Genomic DNA, 19,625 nt, shown 5'->3' with positions numbered 1-19,625 from the left:
ATCAGTGTCGTGAAATGTCTTGTTTTAAATATGCAGACTTGCTAAAACAAGGCCTCAGAGAGAGAGAGAGAGAGGGAGAGGGAGAAGGAGGGAGGGAGGGAGGGAGGGAGGGGGGGGGAGAGAGAGAGAGAGAGAGAGAGAGAGAGAGAGAGAGAACTTATAAGAAAGGTTAGAGAAAGTTCCTCTCTTAGAACCTTTCCTTGATTGTGGAGGGGAAAACACATTTTTCCCCTCCCTTCATGTGTTTTCCTTTGCAAACCCTGGAAGCAGTGTTGGCTGGCTGGGGAATGGTGGTTCGTGCCTGTAAACCAAAGTAATTGTGAGGCTGAGGCAGGATTGTCATGATTTCAAGACCAATCTTTCATTAAAAAAAAAAAAAAAACAAACCTGTCTTCTTCAGTACCCTCCTCCCCAAACTTTGTCCCTCTACATGGAAATATTTAATAAAAGGTAAAATGTATGACCTAAGAGACACCTGAGTACTATACATCACTGTTGAATCCTACCTTTCTGTGTTCTACTACCTTCTCAAGACTAGGTTGAGAATGGAGTCATGGGATGTATTTACCCAGCAGGCAGGTCTGGGTGGATTTGAGTAGCTATGTGATGAGAAATCTGGGCACCTAATCAACTGAATGTGAACATAGTATCTAATGCCCATTAAAATGCGTTCATAATTTCACTTTAAGATGGAATATTTACATACATGAAGTAGCTGTGGGTTCTATTTAACAATATATGGCTGCAGAAGATATTCCTTGTGTATGTCTTTTGTACAGGGTTCGAGAAACCACATAGATCAGGGCGATAGTGCCTTCTTTAATGTCCTGCCCCCAACACATTCACAAAGCCCAACTCATTTTTTCTATGTATTAGATGTCTAAGTCACTACTCAAAATTAACACTTGCCTATTTTTTCAGTCGTTTGTTAAATTAGTAATGGATAGGACTGAAAAAGTTTGAGTTTGCAAGAAACCTAAGACCTTTCTTCTCCTGAGAATCAATTAGGAGTGGGGAGTTGGGTGGGGGAGATACGTTTTTTCCTTCCTTCAGCCATGTGTGGTTGTTTGTAAACTGCAAATCACTTGGCTGCTTTGAGGGGGGAAGCCACTTATTTTGGCCTGTGACAACTGATTGACTGTAAAGTTGATTAAACTGGTTGTTATTTCGGTGAGTCCTCTTTGGTTGGTTGGTTTGGGCTGACTGCATAGTCCAGATTAGTTTTGAATTTACAAGTCTGTAGTCTCGGCCTCTGAAGAGCTAGGATTACAGACAGGTGTAATTTCTTTTGTTCACAGAGCACTCTTATTAAATACTTTGATTTTATATAAGCTACCTGTGGGTTAAAGAGATGCAACTTGAGGAATATAAACCTCTACAAGTTGTTTGGAATTATGGCTGGAAAAATGAACAGAAAAAAAATATAAGAAACTGTGAAGTGGGAAATTCTACCAAATCCTCGCGATGCCCACATCAAGTGTTAATAATTCACCTCTTTCAAGACTGGCAACTTTATAATGATACGTAATTTGCTTATAAAATATATTCTCTAATGAACTCTTCCTGAGATATTTAACTGCCCAAAGAACCAATGCCCCTTTTGTCTTTTGTATTTAACCAGCTACGGCCATGAGAAACTGGCCAGTCCGGTACTTCAGATGAACTTCTGACCCGAATCACTTACAGCACTTAAATGACTTCAAATAGTCTCATTTAAACTAGTTCAAGAAAAGTAGCATAATTAAAAGCATGAATTGAACTCAACAGAACTCAGGTCTTCTGAAAGAGCAACCAGTGCTCTTAACCCTGAACCATCTCACCAGGCCCCATACACACAGTTAACTTTGTGCTGGTTTTTGTCAACTTGACAAACAAGAGTCTCTTTGGAGGAAACCACAATTGTGGAAGTACTTTTTTCACATGGGTCTGTGGGCATGTCTGTGGGGTATTTTAATTGCTAATTCATGTAGGAAGGACCCCTGTAAGGGGTGCCATCCTTAGGCAGGAGGTAGGTTAAAAAACAAAAACACAAAACTGTGAACTGGCTTTTTGGAGCCCATTCTCTTAGGAGGGATACCTAGCTCAGCCTAGATATAAGGAGGATGACTTGGTCTTGCTTCAAAGTGATGTGCCTCTTTAAGGACTCCCCATGGGAGGCCTTACCCTGAGGAGTGGATTGGGGATTGGGTGGAGAGGGGTAGAGGGAGCAGGACAGAGGAGGTAACTGGGATTGGTATGTAAAATGAAGATTGTTTACAAAAATAATTTAAAGTTAAAAAAAAAAAGCTGAGCAAGCCAGTAATCTTGTGTTCCTACTGGGTCTCTGCTTCAGTTCCTGCCTCCAGATTCTGGGCCTAATCTCTATCCTCCTTTCCCTCAGTGATGAACCTTGAAGTCTAAGATAAGTCTAAGATAAACCAAGTTGCTTTTGGTCAGGATGTTTATCATAGTAACAAAAACCAAAGGACAGACAAAAATCAATAATAAACTAGAAATTGTGTCTAGAATTATATAACTATATAAAACTTCTAGAAATATGTAACAAACCCTACCAAACAAAACAAGATTAGTCCAGCCCCCCTCCACACACACAAAATCCTTTTGCAGTTGGCATTCTGATTGGTAAGTCACACAAGAACATGAATGTTCAAATGTCTGGCAAGGTACAATTTTAGACCTTACAAAAATAATCAGAAAGCCTTGTTTAAAACCTTTGACCAGTTTTAACCATGAGTGTTGTACAGAGATTTCTATATAGTATTTACCACAGTCATCATAATAGGACACAAAGCAAGCTCTTTGAAGGGACAAGGAATGATGATATGGATATATATATGATTATAGCAAGAGAAACAGTATTCAGTTAGTAAACAGGCTGCAGATGTGGTGAGACACCCCACGTCAAGTGAAGAGCTGACACGCCATCTAAGTCTAACATATATGTATGGATGTATGTTAAACACTATATATAACATCCGTGTATCCCCCAGTCACCTATCCCCATGATCACCGGAGGATCAAGTTGCTGCTTTCCCTGCCGCTACTGCTCTCTAGAAGCTGAAGTTGTCTTTTCACAGGAGGAAAATCCTCCAATATTCTTATATCCTGTCCTGCTTTTCCTTTTACTACGTCTAAGTAAATAATCCATAGTAATTGCTTCTAATATAAATTTGAAATTTATCAATAAGACAGGTCTTGGTTGGTTTTCAAAACCTAAGAATTAAATGTACTCTTGGTTGAGATTAAAGAAATGATAAGAAGTCAAGTTTCCCAAGGCGTCACGAACTAGTGACTTCAGCAGTAAAAACTCAGTAAAATGACCATTCCCCACTTTGCCACCCACAAACTCTGCTCTCAGAGTGCCTCCCACCTTTATAAGTAATCAGGACACAATAAACATTGAATTTCAGGTTGACGAAATTAAAATTCTAACCAAATTGTAGTGTGCTAAGTATCCAATAGCACTAAATGGGCTCTGAAAAGAATGGAAAGTAGCTGGTGCATTCTAGAGATGCTTTATTTAGAAAAGGACCAACAGGACTTTAAGAATTTTTTTTAAAAGGCACCCTAATTAGACATAGCTAGTTTCTGATACTACAAGTATTTACAAGTGGAATACAAAATAAATATACAGTAACTAGAGAAGGCAGTTATCCACTGATTCATTTTGCATTCCCTCTGTTCATCTTTTGCTGCAGTTTCCGATGCCTTTTGTAAATCCGTCTCTTTCTTGCTGTCAGATCTACTTTAGGCTCCGGCTTCACCCACTGTATTTCTACTGGTTTCTCCTCTGCTGGTATAACAAAAACATCTGCAGTGGGATCATGTGGAACAATAGTCTTTGGTTCTTTCTTCCTCAGTTTCTGAACATCTTTGACTTGTTGTTTCTCTCTGTACTTTGCAGCTGTGATGGACCTTATGATACGCCGATGCTAGACACAACAAAGAGTAGATGGTTTTTAATAAAGCCTCCACTTATATACCTTCACCCAGAATCATTTTTTTAAAGTAGTAAATTGCATGCATAATAAAACAAATTCAGTCATATAAGTGGCAAAACACTAATTACAAAAGTTGCAGACAAAAATAAAACTATCTGCCCCACACAGAGAGAAAAAAAAACAATCAAAATACCCAGCTTACCATGTTTGGAGACTGGTAATGAGGATTTTCATATAAAGTTGGTCCTCCAAAGCTTCCCTGAAAAATCTTGATAAGATTTAAGACAAAGCGAGGTCCTATTTCCACCATAGCAGCATCTTCTTCTATAATCTTCAATAAAAAAGAAACAGTCCTCTGGTTTGAGCACAATATTGACAAAAGGTAAACTACCCAAGCTGCCATCATGAGTGTGCTCTAAGAATTAATAAACCAAGCACGACACACTTTTAATCAGCACTGCTGGGCTGAGACAGAGGCAGGTGGATCTATGCCTCCTTTACATACTGAGTTCCAGGCCTGCCAGAGCTACATAGAGGGACACTGTCTCAAACAAACAAAAACCGAAGCACAAGACCACGAGAGACAATCTTGGAAATGAGGTATGGTAAGAACCTGGCGAGTGGCAAATCATAATACTTCTTACAGGACTCAGTTCTCTCCCACCACTGTGTCCCAGAACAAACTTAGGTTGCCAGGCTTAGTGGCAAGCACTTACCAGCTGAGCCATCTCAGCAGCCCCACTTCTTAAGATTGCTTCACTGGACCTGGAACTTGCATATTAAGTAAGGCTGGCCAGTCCACAAGCCCCAGTGATCTACCTGTCTCTACTTCCCCAGAGCTAGGATGATATACGTGCCACTTATGCTTCAAGTCTTCATGCTCACATACCAAGAACTTTACCTCTCAGTGGTTTTGTAAGTTGAGATATCTGAATTTGTTTCATATCTTGAGTCTCACAAATATTATCTTTCTTTTTGGTTGTCTGTTGAGACAGGATCTCTTTACATAGCCCTGGCCGTCCTAGAACTCACTATGTTGAACAAGTTGGCCTTGAAGTCACAGGGATTTGGCCGACATTAACAATCTTAATAGATCTACTCTCTGAAGTCAAATTTAACTGATACTGTAAAGCATCTTCTATAAAACATGCAGACAGGAGCCCTACATCCATCACCTGCTAGATCAACTCTTCACCATTTTTCTGCACATTTGCATTGCCAAATTCCTGATAGAGATTTCCAGCATCCCTACTTCTCCTGATGAATCATGCAATGACTCACCTAAGCTGTTACTATAGCAATTATGTTTTTCGAAGTCTTACAGCATCCTACCCGTCTCCCTGCTGCACTCTAACACTGCAGCAGAGAAACAACAAACTGTCCTTTACAGGATTCCGGAAAGGCCGGAAGCCACTCAGCCCACAGATTTCCCATCTACTTTCTTTTCTAAATGAGTATTGTGGCTTGTTACAAATGTTATATGTCACATCAACTGAAAACCATAAAAAGAAGTAGACGGAGATGATTTCAGGTGTGTGACAGCAGACAATCATTCGTCACAAATATCTGAAGGGAAAAGGAGCTATTTAAAAAAAAGAGCATACGTTTGCATGGTCAGTAACGCTATATATCCCAATATATTTAAGCACATAAAAAGTAAAGCAAGGCTAACCTGGAAGTTCCGAAACCATATCCTGTTATCCAGAATGGTGAACGTAAACACATGGTCCACAAATGGCTGACTCCTGGGATGATACCGTGGCGTACTAAAGATCTTGGAGGAAAGAAAGAAGCCTCTTAGTTTTCCATCCCAACACACTATATGCTCTGACGTCTAAGTCAACAAGCAAGTTCAGAGGAAGACATTCATCTATTATCCATTCCTACAAATACTTTTTAGGAAAGTTATGTACCTGAATTAAGAGTTCTTTTAACAAAGCATAATGTGGAAATTCATCAAAAGCCTGCAAATAAAAATATAAATACATTATTTGAAATCAAGAGTACCTTCTTAAAAGACCTTTTTTTGTTTTATAATAACTAAATAGAATTTATAGTGAATGAGAAACTTACAGGGTCAAAAGACAAAAGGGGGCGAGAACCTTTCAAGCAGTTTCCAGTCATCTTCAGTTCAGCCAGAGTGTGAACTAAAGAGTTGTAATGAAAACACAGTTAAGTCCTTTGACACAGTTATCCCCCCAAATTTCTAAGCTTTTCATTAAAAAAAAAAAAAGTTAAGTCAGACTTACTATTCTGAACTAAGAATTTTGCAGATGGCCCATGAGGTGAATTTGAAAGCCTGAAATACAAGAAAGCTTTTCAGAGGATTGGGATGCACAGTGCAGGGAGTGTTCACTACGGGCAGATTATATAAAAAGCACGTGTATGGCAGAGACAGGACATCTATAACATAAAATGCCCATGTCTCTAATATTCATGTTAAATGTTTTTTAGGGGCTTCAAATATTCTGCAATCAAACAAGTATACTCTATCCCTCCCTTTCACATAAATGGTTGATCTTGTGTAAGATGGATAAGCAATAAACCCATTCCAACAGCCCGACTCAATTCTACTGTCATATTCTCTTACCACATATAGAGATCCTGCTTTTTCTTAGCTTCAAAGTAGATGCATTTATTGCAGTTTTTCATTTCACAGACCTAAAAAAATAGAAAGAAAAAAAGCAACAGATATTATTAAGAAGTAATTTGCTGCAATAACCAGATTTCTCCAAAAAGATTTAAGCATGGCCACTAAAAAACCTGCCTATATTCACTCACAGAATTTTATTTTCTTTCTGGTATTCTACTTAAGGTAAACCTGATATTGTATGCATCCCTCTCAACTCTCTAGTCTACGGTATAATGTTTTTATTTTTTTTACTGGCAGGGTACCATGCAGCCCAGGCTGGCTTTCTCCTGATACTCTGCCCCCACCCCAAGTGTTGAATTACAAGCCCAGCCAGCCCAGTATCTTAGAGTAACTGGTGTCCTTGCTGTATTGAAGATGTCCTCTAATTACAGTCCCTGCATAAACAATGACTAAAAATAAGGCACCAGGCATAAGAGATGCAATAACTAACCTCTACCTCAAAATATAATCCTAACAAAACAAAGATACCCTTTATTTTAAGCATCAACTTTTGAGCTTTAATTTTATAAAATTTAAAAATTTATTTACATAGGCTTTTGTTCAAGAATTAAGGGTTCGGTAAGAAGCAAAACCTCCTTCAGGGTGATTTAATCAACATCTCTTTTTTTGTTTTTTGAGACAGGGTTTCTCTGTAGCTTTGGAGCCTGTCCTAGACCTAGCTCTTGTAGACCAGGCTGGCCTTGAACTCACAGAGATCTGCTTGCCTCCCAACCCTGCCCATTTTAAATCACAAAAGCATCACAAGAATAAACTCCTATGGTTAGTAATCTCAAGCTACCCAAGATGTGAAACCTGCCAACTTAAGAAATTTAAGTACATTTTTCTTTCTTTCTTTCTTTTTTAAATTTTTGTTATCTATCTTTTGTGGCTGGTTTTATGTTTTAAACCACTTTCTGAGTTTGTTTTTGCCTTCTCTACCGAAATGTTCTTCTGCCAATTTCCTTTTTAAGCCTGGAATAGTAAGTTGACAACTCCCCTTCAGAAAGGCTTTCCTAGTCTAGCCTCAGCAATGAAAAATACACACACTACTTTCTTTCTCGCACTTTCACCTGAAATTGTAGATCATGTGTGTCCTGTCTCCCACACTGGAAGGAAAGCTCCCAACAAACGGGATTATTCTAGTTCTGGTCAACAACAATGCTGCCACAGCTCACACAGTAGTGTCATGTTACAGCAACATTTTGTGCCAAACTAACAAATAAAAGCCTTTCAACAGCCAGAGAATTATCTTAAAACTGTTTAGAAAATTTCACTTTGAAAAACAAAATTAGCATCTTTAACAATTCTTTGAAATTCTAACTATTATTAGTCTGTAATACTGCAAGAAAATTTTCCTGCATATTTAATATTGATAAAGTACTTTATATAAGTTTTCTATAAAGTCACTTTTTTGAAACTATATACGTTGATAATTCTTACATGTATCTATTCTAAGTTTCACATATTCTATCATGTAATAAAAATAAGTGGAAGATTAGTGAAAATAAAATTTGAATTATTCACAAAATGATTTTTACAAGTTATTAAATAACCTTTGTTAAATTAGTTATCTTTTCATTGATAAAATATTTGTAATTAATTATAAAATTACCTCATTTATCACAAATAATTTATCTTTACGGTCCATTTTAGTATCTATAAAAAGAAAAAGAGAAAGCAATTAAATTATGGATTTGAAGACTACTTTGACTACATATACTATTTAAGTAATTATTTTTACAATAAAGATTTTCAAGACTGTTTAGACCCAAAACCATTCAACCTCTTCATTCTTTGTAAACATAAACTAAGCAAGTAGTGGGCCAATTATGCAGTGCATCCTTGCATATTCAAGTTCTGGGGAACAGAACCCAGGGCGAGGCACCACTGGGCTATAGTTTTGTTTTGTTTTTAACTTTTTACTCTATCCAGCCCTCCTATTACTTTCATTTTTAGACAGGGTCTTAGCAATTTGCTCAAGCAGGCCTTCAACTTTCAATTTTCTGACCCCAGATTCCAAGTAGCTGGAATTACAGGTCTGTGTCGCCTGGCCTGGCTCAAAATTGAAACTATTTTATGTTTTTTAGATAGGGTCTCATATAGTCCAGACTAGCCTCAAATAATGCAGGATGACCCTCAATTCCTGATCCTCCTGCCTCCATCTCCCTATCACTGAAATGACAGGCAAACACCACTCTGCTCAAGCTCCTGAAACTAAAGAAACAAGCTGTGCAGACCAAGCTGGCCTTGAACTCAAGAGATCAGGGTGATTCTGCCTCCTAAAAGCTGGGACTACAGATTTGTGCCACAACACCTGGCCAATACTTACAATTTTAACTAATGAAAATATAATTTCCAATCAAATAAACCAATTTTAAAATTGGCTTTGGATAACCACAGGAATGAAACACATCAGTGAAAATTTTAAATTAGTTTCAGGGATGGAAGACAGTACAAGCGACGCCAGCTTGAGAAGCAATCATTATGTAAAATACAATACAGGAACATCTCAGGACACAGCCACCCACAGCAGTGCAGAGGTCTAATCTCAGGGCAAACAGTTTTCACTGGTAAGTCATGCCTGGTGGCACAGCACATACTTCAGTCCCAACACCGGACAAGGAGGGGGATCTTTATGAGTTCCAGGTCAGCCTGGTCTACATACTGACCTCCAGGCTAGCCAAGGCTAGTGAGACCCTGTCTCAAAAAATAAAAATAAAAAATAAGTAATTCTTTTTAAATTCAGAAAGCAATAAATGCCAGTCCTTACGAGTACCTTACCCACCTTCTGATCTTAGAAGCCACTGTAATGAATCCTTGGACTTTTAGAAAATGTTTTTATATTAAGATACATATTTAAGAAAGTAAAAAAAAAGTGAATTTTATCAATAATTTATTACAAAATGTTAAATTTCTTTAAAAACTATGGCACTTGAGAAAATGAGCTTTAGAAATGTGTGTGTCCTGTCCATCCTGTCTGGCTTCAGGGCGTCTCACCTTGTTTTTTGAGACAGGGTCCTAGAACTTGCCAACTAGGCCAGGCTGGCTTGCCCGCAAGCCCCAGATATTCACCTACCTCCATCTTCTCAGCGCTGGAGTTACAATGGTGACATGGGTCCTTTACGGCAGTTCTGGGAATTAAACTTCACTGACTGAGCTATACCCCAAAGCCTTGTACTATGGTTTTTTACCAGACAAGGCTGAGCAAACAAGGAAATATGTAACGATGTCAATTCTGCAAATGTGTGCATACGAGCTCAAAGTACACGATACTGAAGTACCTGCTTTAGAATGAGGCATCAACATTCTCAAGTCTTGCATTAAGTGTCTTGTTCTGAAATTTATTCCTCTGGAAGAAAAGATGAGGATCCTCTCCTTATTTTTCCATTTGCCCTAAAGAAAAGAAAACTTTAATATCTTGTGCTGAACTTATCTGATGTGTTTTCACGAGAGTTATTAGAACCAGGCATGGTGGTATACCTCCATTAGCCCCAGCTAGTGAGGATGAAACAGGACCACTTGAACCTAGGAATTTACAGCTATCCTGCAAACACAGTGAACTGTCTAAAATGAAGACACTTTCCAGCCACCCCTTACTACTGTAACAATTCCTTCTTAGTACTTTTTCATTTAAAAAAATTTTTATTCTCTGCATTTATAGTCCCCTATGCTCATTCCCAGTTTAACTATGCACAGAAATATAAGAAGTCTTTCCAGACCTAATAATACACTATATAGATGATATATATATATATATGAGAGAGGGAGAGAGAGGGAGAAAGAGAGAGAGAGAGAGAGAGAGAAATTAAACACTTTCTTTGAAATCCAGCTCAGAGGCTAAGTCCTTCGTGTTTCCTCACTATCCTAAAAGTAACCTGTATCTCATGAATTCAATGAATGTATCATAGAGTGACTCTGACGAAGGATTCCCACATGGTTCTGTCAGTTCCTAAAGAAGGGGGAGCACTAACATGTATTGAAAACCTAAAAGTCCAGCTTATTTTTCTTGAAAGTACCTTTCATCCTTTCAGACAAGAGGGCAAGATTTAACTGTTAATTAAATCTGGGCTATAATTTACACTCACCTGTCACATTTCCTTTTTACCTAAAAGCTACAGTAATACACTCTGCACAGAGGACAGATATTAACAGGTCACAGGCAAGATCTTTTCCTCCTTTAACACATCTTCCTTAAGGGGTTTTCAGCTGAGTGAAAATTAACTCTGCTCGCCTTTTGAAGAAGCATGTAACTTTCTATGAAGCCCTCTTTCCTTGGAAACGTCAGTACTTCCGGAAGAAGTCTTGTCCATCATCTCTGAGATGCCAAGGCCAGGGAGGCTCACCTTGGCAGAGGGTGAACCGCTGAACACAGAGAAAACTCAAGGTCTAGTCTAGTATAGTATTTTATTATCCCTAAGATCCAACCAAACAAGACATAACTTTAAAGGCTTGGCAAAGAAACTTCGGGCCGGGAGGTGGTGGCACACGCTTCAATCCCAGCACTAGGGAGGCAGAGGCAGGCGGATCGCTGTGAGTTCAAGACCAGTCTGGTCTACAAGAGCTAGTTCCAGGGCAGGCTCCAAAGCTACAGAGAAACCCTGTCTCGAAAAACCAAAAAGAAAGAAAGAAAGAAAGAAAGAAAGAAAGAAAGAAAGAAAGAAAGAAAGAAAGAAAGAAAGAAAGAAAGGAGGGAGGGAGGGAGGGAGGGAGGGAGGGAGGGAGGGAAACAAACAAACAAACTTCGGTATCCTGCCTGATACCGGTCAACATGGCAGGGAATGGAAGGAATGGGGTAGATACACCCAAAAGAGAAAAGAACAAATGAAAAATAAAACAAACAACGACGTCAACAATATCCAAGGAAAAACACTACCCTGAGAAGGCTGGGGCGTGGGGAGAAGAGTGAAAACACAGTATTAGAAATAAAAAATAAAATAAAAGCCCAGTTAAATGGCCTCCCTGGCTATGGGCTCTACGGGCAGCTGACTCAAGGAGGCCACCTGCACAAAATTTTAACATACATTGTCCAGTCCAGTCACGGGGATCCCTAACTCGTGATCCAGGAAAGCTTTGGCTGCAGTCACGTTGGTAGCCGATAAGCGAGTCACGAAACTTACGCCACATGCACAGCCCCGGAGCTGGGCCTTTTACCTTGCAAACGGGACCTGGGATGCGATCTCTGTCTTCCTGTTCCACCTCATTTGTCACAGCCGCCTGCCTAGCTGGCTTCCCGGTATCTTTCCGACTCCTTTTCGGCTTCTTTGCCTGAACCTCTAAGTCTCCACGCCGCTTCCTCTTGGTCGCCGACATCTTGCCTCGCCGCGTTAGTGGCCCGCCGTACTTCCGGTTCTGCCGCTCGCGCCTCCTTCCGGTCTCTATGGTAGCACACACTAGGTTCTGGGTTAGTCATCCAGCCAGAAGGAGTCCTCTTCCGGTCTCGCGGTAGACTATCTAGGCCGGCGGCGGCTCGGTGGTGACGGTGGCCCGCGAGGCGGTGGGGCGGAAGAGCGGCGGGAATTGTGTACTAGGCTCTCTCGCTTCGGGACGCTCAGGGTGTCTGTCCTTCCTGGGACGGGGCTGGAGAGGGCCTTGAGGCGTCGGACGTCACCTCGGAGGCAGGCGCCTGTGCCCGGGGCGCCCCTTGTGCGGCGAGCGGGCTGGTGAGCGGGGTGACTGTCGGGGCCGCGACTGGCCGGGTTGGCGGCGCTCGGTGCTGCCTAATAAACCCTAAGCGGGCTGCGTAACCTTTTTACCCCGTGGAAACCGCGCCAGTTACAGCTGCCCTGTGAATCGCTTCTTTTCCCCTAGAAGACGAGGAAACCGTAGTTTTGAGACAGGGAGATAGAATTTCCCCAAAAGTTGAAGACCGTACAGTGGCAAGAAGCGGGGCTCTCTCTCGACAGCCGATTTCGGATTGAGGTCGCCAGCCCCATCAGCACTGATGGCAGTTCTGTTGTCCGTCTCTCAGGTTTTCGGAGGTTTGGAAGAGGAGCATCCCTCTCTCCAAGCCACCCGTGCGGTGGACCATCCATGCCTCTCCTAACCCAGCGCGTTCCGGACGAGGACGAACAGTACTGCTTAGTGGCCAGCCTCGACAACGTTAGGAATCTCTCCACGGTCTTGAAAGCCATTCATTTCAAAGATCACGCCGCGTGTTTTGCTACTAAAAATGGACTCAAAGTTACCGTGGAAAATGCAAAGTGTGTGCAAGCCAATGCCTTCATTCAGGTATGGGGGAGCGGAGGCCCGTTGTAGCATTCGCCTAGTTATTGAACTTTGAAGGACTTCTAAAAAATTCAAGTTAGAGACTAAAATGTCATTACTTGATTTTTTTTTTCCTTTCCTGCCAACAAATACTTTTCCCATCGTGTCTCACACAGATAATGATTCCTAGTGATAGTTTATTAAGGTTAAACTGTGAGGCACTCTTCTCATCGTTTACAGCTTTTAAAAGTCCTCACAAAAATAGGCACATATACCGTTCCTGATTTACATTAAATGGCAGCTGCAACAGATTTAATTTCAGCAGTCTCCTGATGAAAACTCAGAATGTTTGTTTATTCTTTACATTGTCATTCTTGGCCTGCACAGTTTAGTTTTTCATCTTATTGACTGTAATAGCATTTATTTTTATTTTATTTTTTTGAACTGAAACAGGTTCTAACATAAAACCCATTACCTGGAACTTGCTTTGTAGACCACACTGAACTCCAGGGCTAGAAGATCCACCTGCCTCTACTTTGCATTGAAGTACTGGGATTAAAGCCCTGCACCATCACCCGTAGCTATAATCTATTATAGCTTTAATCTTATCCTTTGTATGGTTCAGATCGGAGCTCAACATTCAATTCATATTTTGGAACATGTGTATAGTATGACCTCACAAATGGAGGAATAAATAAAACATGGTTTCTGTCTTCAAAAGAAGTTGGAGGGGCTCAGCATCAAGAGCTCTGGCTGCTCTTCCAGAAGTCCCTGGTTCAATTCCCAGTACCCACGTGGCAGCTCACAACTGTTTGTAACTATAGTTCCAGGTCATCTGACATCCTCACACAGACAAAACACCAGTGCACATGAAACTAATTTTTTAAAAAAGTAATTAGAAACTATTATTCATGCATTATTAAATTGCCCTATTTTCAGGTTACTTTAGCCTGAACTGATCGGCACAAGGAAGGAGCAAAGGAAGTGGGTAATAAGTTTATATCCAGAAATGAAGATGAAGGACCATTGCTTGTGGGGGGAGTGGTCTCTTTTGTTGCTTTTTAGTTAATTTTTTTTTTAATTTTTGTGTATAAGTGTTTTGCGTGCATGAATGTCTGCAAAAGGTATGTACCTGGTACCTTCCAGAAGAGGGTGTTGGATCCCCTGGAAATGGCTACAGATGGTTGTGAGCCACCATGTGGACGTTGGGAATCGACCTGGATCCTCTGGAAGAGTAGCTGGTGTTCTTAACTGCTAAGCTATCTCCTCTCCAGCATCCCTTTTGAACTCACACATTTTCATCATATTCCCCCTACCCCCCACTGCAGGAGCTTCTAAATGGGACCCAACGATTAAACCATTGAGTGGTATTCTAGTGGGTAATGGTTGACAATTTGCCATATCTTAGTGGGGAATGAGTAATTATTCTCATGGAGTTGGCACAGTATTATTAATTTTTAAGTGTAAAATGAAATATTGCGTGTGAATTTTCATTGTTTACGATAACCCCACTTTCATGTTCACTTTTTGCAGGCTGAAGTGTTTCAAGAATTTATCATTCAGGAAGAATCTGTTACTTTCCGAATTAACTTAACTATCCTTTTAGACTGTTTATCTATTTTTGGATCAAGTCCTACTCCAGGTAAACTTTATTATTTTATTATTGTTTGTTTCCTAGGTGAGTCTAGATTCTGTCTGGTTGACAAAATCATCTCAGAAGGCTCTAAGATTCTAAGTTTAAAATCAAGACTTTAAACAGTCATAAATTATATCTTTAACATTGTGAAATTTGTTTTAATTACATATTTCTCTAACTTACAAATTTTCCAGACTCCCAGTTGACCATGTTTAAAATGTTGGCTAAAATTAAGACTTTTATAAATTATGTCTGCTTCCTCAAAAAGTTTCTTCAAAACATATTTTTAGGTAATTATTTTTAGAGATTAAAAAAATTCAGTTGCCGTGGTCATAAGATTACAAGAATCCAAGAAATGATTTTATTTCATAGGAAAGTAGCTTGACTGTAAGCTGGGGAACGTTTAGGTATGGTTCTAAAACCATGGCTTTGCACTGGCAGCTCCACTGTTAATTTTTGTTTTGTAGACAGGGACTTGAGAATAGCTCAGGTTGCTCTTAAACTTAAGATACTTCTGCCTCAACTGCCAAGCCCTGGGATTACGGTGTACTCTGCAATATTATGGACCCTGGCTGGCCTGGAGCCTGCTATGATCTCTTGCCTGTGCCTTCAATACTGGGATAATGGGTCTGAGGAACAGTCTGTAGCTGAGTCTAACTACACCTTTTGAGCAAGTGAGATGGTTAGTGAGTAAAAGTTCTTACCCAGCAAGCCTGACAAAACCTGGGTTTGATTCCCAGGTCCTTTAGGAACACCAACTCCCCAAAATTTTTGAGTGACATCCACAGGCATGCCATGGAATTCAAGCAACCACATTTACAGCCATTATCCACATACTAACATACTACAGCAAACATGTTTTTAACTATGCATTTTCTAATTCAGTTCCCCCGCTGGTTTTTCCTAAGACTATGTGCTTTCCCAAATCCCTCACTGGCCCTCTAACCAGGAGAAAGGAGCCAGAATGTTTTATATCCCTCGTCTGTAGGGATTTGAGGTGTTAAATAACATCACCAATGGCTACCCTCTATTACTACCAATTTGATTTAAAATAATGCTCTATCTCAGTAGGAGGCATTGTAGATGAGCAGGCATTTTTCTGAGGCATGTTTCCATTTTAAGTGGAAAATTCATTTAATAAGCAAGCTAAACTTGCTCTTGTGTCCTTGCAGTTACAGGAATTGGGATCCTTTAAGAAGAGACATGCATTCTAGAAGCTTAGCAGAATAAATTATTCTTGAGGCAGTATGTGTGTCATTTGGAGGGAAAGCTAAACCCAGAGCCACAGAGCTGAGCCCCGTGTGACTTCTGTCATTGCAGGGACTTCAACTGCACTTCGGATGTGTTACCAAGGTTATGGTCACCCTTTGATGCTATTTCTAGAAGAAGGAGGAGTGGTAACAGTCTGCAAAATTAACACCCAGGAGCCTGAAGACACTCTGGATTTTGATTTCTGTAGCACCAATGTTATAAATAAAATTATCCTGCAGTCAGAGGGGCTGCGGGAAGCGTTTTCTGAGTTGGACATGACAAGTGATGTTCTAGAGATCACCGTATCTCCTGACAGGCCCTATTTCAGGTACGTGAGTGCAGTTATCCTTAATGTGGCCTGGCAGTGGATCAGTCTACACCCAGCGTTTGCTTGAGTTGCAGGAATTCTTTACCCCTCCTAAAATTCTCAGAACTTTCAGGAGCATTTGATTACTTAGTAATTTTACAACTCCGAGCTAGGAAATTTAAGACATAAGAAGAATCTACTAAATATTTTATAGTCGGGCACTGTTGGTTTGGTGACGAGAAGCCCATTCTCGTAATCTACAAACCACTGGTATTTTCATTGTTGTGTTCCATGATATAGATGAGGTTACATCAAGAGGAAAGTTGGGTGAAAACATTTAAACAGCCTAGTTTATTACATGGTGTATATATTTTTTTCCATGTAGGTTAGTTCAAGAGATACAAAAGGAAGTACATATTGTTGATAGTTTGACTTTTTTTTAAACTTAGTAGCTATTGATCTAATGTACAAATCTTAAAGACTTTTAAAATAACACATCTTAAAATTAAGGTAGAGGAAAAAGTGTGAATCAGCAGAGAACAAAATTGCAAGCCCTTAAGTACCAAGATAATGCTCATAAGTTCTTGGGAAACAGTACTTGAGTACTTAGAGGATTGGTCAAGGTGAGCCTTATAAGTCCAGGCATTTTCAGCAAGAATAGTGTTAAAACTGTTCTGACATTTGTGCCAGCAAAATTTCTGTGTTTCAGGACTAGAATTTTGTAGAACTTAACAATTTTGAAGAAATGAAATAAGAAAATATAAGTTGTCATTTTGGGGGTTTTGTTTGTTTTTTACTTAGGGACAATTGCAGCATGCTCTTTCTCGTGATATTAGCCAGAGAAAACTTTTGCTCATGTTATGTCAAAAGGTTCACCAAAATGGAAAATAATGGCACCCCAATTATTTAAACAAACATCAGCGGCTCCTTTCCCAAATCAGCTCTCAGTAGAAGTAACTAGATAGTTCCTGATCTTCATTTCCAGAATAAGAAAACATTTGGTGTGTGGAAATGGTAGTGAATTCTTTTCCTTGATATGTTAAAATTTGAAATTCCTATGGCACCGGGGAATGGTTAGGTGTGTGGACACAGTGCTCAGGAAATGAGCCTAGACTGGACATTTAGATTGAGGGCCATCATAACTGCAGGATATTGAGAGAGAAGCTGTATTAGAAAACAGAAGTCAGACTGACTGGGAATAAGGGAGTGACACAGAGCTTGGGAAGATCTCCCAGGTCTGATCCCTGTACATGTCAACATATTCCTCCCATGGCAAATGCTCAGGTGTTCTTGACATTGAACTCAGATTGTGTACATTTGCCAGCGGTCCAGTAGGGAAGATCAGTCTAACACAGAAACGCTGTCAGAGTAAAGCGTAACTTCACAGCAGAATGCACGTAAATGGCTCAGCATGAAAAGCTAAGAACAGGCCCCAGGCTTACAGTGGTTTAAATGAGGTCTTCCATTACACACAGTTCTCTGAGATACATTCAGATGTATATCTACCTGTATATATTTAGATATAGATCTGGATTTAAGGATGAGGAACATTAACTCTGATTATACAGCTGTACAGAGTATATAGCATGTACTCTTGAGATTTCTTCAGAGCTGTTTCTAGGCTGGAGAGATGGTTCAGGCAATTAAGAGCATATACTGCTCTTTCAGAGGGCCCAGGTTTGATTCTGAGCACCACGTCAGCCAGCTCACAACTGCCTGTAACTCCAGCTCCAGGATGATCTCTTAGAGCACCTGGATTCACATGCACAGACCCGGACACACGCGAATAAAAGTAGAAAGTCAAATTATTATATGTTGTTTGTTTGTTTTGGTTTTTTGAGACAGGGTTTCTCTGTGTAGCTTTGGCACCTCTCCTGGAACTCACTCTGTAGACCAGGCTGGCCTTGAATTTACAGAGATCTGCCTGCCTCTGCTTTCTGAGTGCTGAGATTAAAGGTGTGCGCAACCACCACCCAGAAGTAAAAATATTTTAGTATTTTGTTACTGGATACTTTCTACGGCATCCTGTGAAAAGTCCATTATGGTGCCTGGTTTGTGTATTTTAGCTGTGTGTGCCAGTAGTCTCAGCATTTGGAGGTGGAAGCAGGAGAATTTAGTACAAGACCAATATGAAGTATACAGGCAGCTGTAGGCCAGCATGGGCCTTTTATGTGGTACCACCCAAGTAACCAAGGTTTTTTTTATTGTTTTACATATTTATATTTATGAACACATTTTTTATATTTATAAATATACATACACATATATGTAAGTATACACACACTTGTGTGTGGTCTATGTGTATGTGGTGAATTTACATGAGTATACAGATGCCTGTGCCCTTATGTGCACGTATAAGGCCAGAAAAGGACATCGGGATTCTCCTCTACTGCTCTCACCTTATTGCCTTGAATCATAGCTCCTCATTTTGGCTAAGCAGCTGCCTACTGGGTTCTGAGAATCCTTCAGTCTTCGCCCCCTAGTGATAGGGTTATAGATATACAGTCATATCTGGCCATTATGTGAGTTCTGAGGATTTGAACTCAGTTACCCGAGGCTTTCACTGCAAATGTGCTTGCCCACTGAACCATCTCCCCACTTCCTATAGCCAGTTTTTGAATATGTCATTTAAGGCAGCATGAGTCTTAATATTGCTTATTTTCAAACCTATAAATGATTGATTTGCTTGCTTTCAACTCTAGGTTATCTACTTTTGGAAATGCTGGAAGCTCTCACCTTGACTATCCCAAAGATTCTGACTTGGTGGAAGCATTTCACTGTAATAAGACCCAGGTCAACAGGTCAGTTATTTTTTGTTTTGTTTTGGTTTGGTTTGGTTTGGTTTGGTTTGGTTTGGTTTGGTTTGTTGAGACAGGGTTTCTCTGTGTAACAGTCCTGGCTGTCCTGGAACTCACTCTGTAGACCAGGCTGGCCTCGAACTCAGAGATCCAAATGCCTCCCTTCCGAGAGTTGGGATTAAAGGAGTGTGCCACCATGGCCCAGCAACAGGTCAGTTCTTAATATAAAGTCTGCATTGTTGATAAAGATGAAGTACAGAATTCCCATATAAAACCAAAACAGGTAATTTTTAATATGTTAGAAAATGCATCACATTAAAAAAAAAATAGATGGGCTCTGGATTTCCCAGGTATGTTGGGTTGTAATCACAAGTAGATAAAGCGAGAGAAAAGACCAACGCATTGGCAATTATCTGCTGCTAAATAGTTCCTAGCTAACTATACTTGGTGTTGTGTGCATTGCATTTAGTGGATCCAAATAACAGCTTTTCATTTGCTCTCCTGCAGATACAAACTTGCTTTACTGAAACCCTCTACGAAGGCATTAGCTCTATCCTGTAAAGTATCTATTCGGACAGATAATCGAGGATTCCTCTCACTGCAGTACATGATTAGAAATGAAGATGGGCAGATATGTTTTGTGGAATATTACTGCTGCCCTGATGAAGACGTTCCTGAGTCTTGAATAATGCATTGGGAATATTTGTGTGTATTTATAGTTGTCTTGTCACTCTGACCGCATAATCTTCATGATTTCATAGTGGATTGTCTGCAGAGACTCATGGAGAAAACAAGATCAAGGTTCCATTTTGTAAATATTTTTATTTTGTGAATAAATATTTTATATAGCCATAAA

At 40.0% G+C, this 19,625-nt stretch overlaps 2 protein-coding genes across 2 annotated transcripts; one reads left to right on the top strand and one right to left on the bottom strand.

The window, feature by feature from the left end:
- Positions 1 to 3,499: 3,499 nt before the first annotated feature.
- On the bottom strand, positions 3,500 to 11,913 carry Brix1 (biogenesis of ribosomes BRX1). Its single transcript, XM_038324127.2, has 10 exons — positions 11,725 to 11,913; positions 9,855 to 9,966; positions 8,186 to 8,229; positions 6,532 to 6,602; positions 6,191 to 6,240; positions 6,015 to 6,088; positions 5,855 to 5,905; positions 5,614 to 5,715; positions 4,144 to 4,272; positions 3,500 to 3,932 (listed from the first exon to the last, which is right to left on the bottom strand). Exons 1-10 carry the CDS (start codon positions 11,881 to 11,883, stop codon positions 3,663 to 3,665), a joined length of 1,062 nt encoding a protein of 353 aa, XP_038180055.1. The 5' UTR covers positions 11,884 to 11,913; the 3' UTR covers positions 3,500 to 3,662.
- Positions 11,914 to 12,021: 108 nt separating this feature from the next.
- On the top strand, positions 12,022 to 19,625 carry Rad1 (RAD1 checkpoint DNA exonuclease). The gene is made up of 6 exons (XM_038322596.2): positions 12,022 to 12,233; positions 12,542 to 12,801; positions 14,311 to 14,419; positions 15,734 to 15,992; positions 18,674 to 18,772; positions 19,277 to 19,625. The coding sequence occupies exons 2-6, from the start codon at positions 12,604 to 12,606 to the stop codon at positions 19,452 to 19,454; spliced, it is 843 nt and encodes a 280-aa protein (XP_038178524.1). The 5' UTR covers positions 12,022 to 12,233; positions 12,542 to 12,603; the 3' UTR covers positions 19,455 to 19,625.

Source organism: Arvicola amphibius, chromosome 3 (assembly GCF_903992535.2).
Source record: "Arvicola amphibius chromosome 3, mArvAmp1.2, whole genome shotgun sequence".
Taxonomy (NCBI): domain Eukaryota; kingdom Metazoa; phylum Chordata; class Mammalia; order Rodentia; family Cricetidae; genus Arvicola; species Arvicola amphibius.
This window is presented reverse-complemented; position numbering and strand designations above follow the sequence as displayed.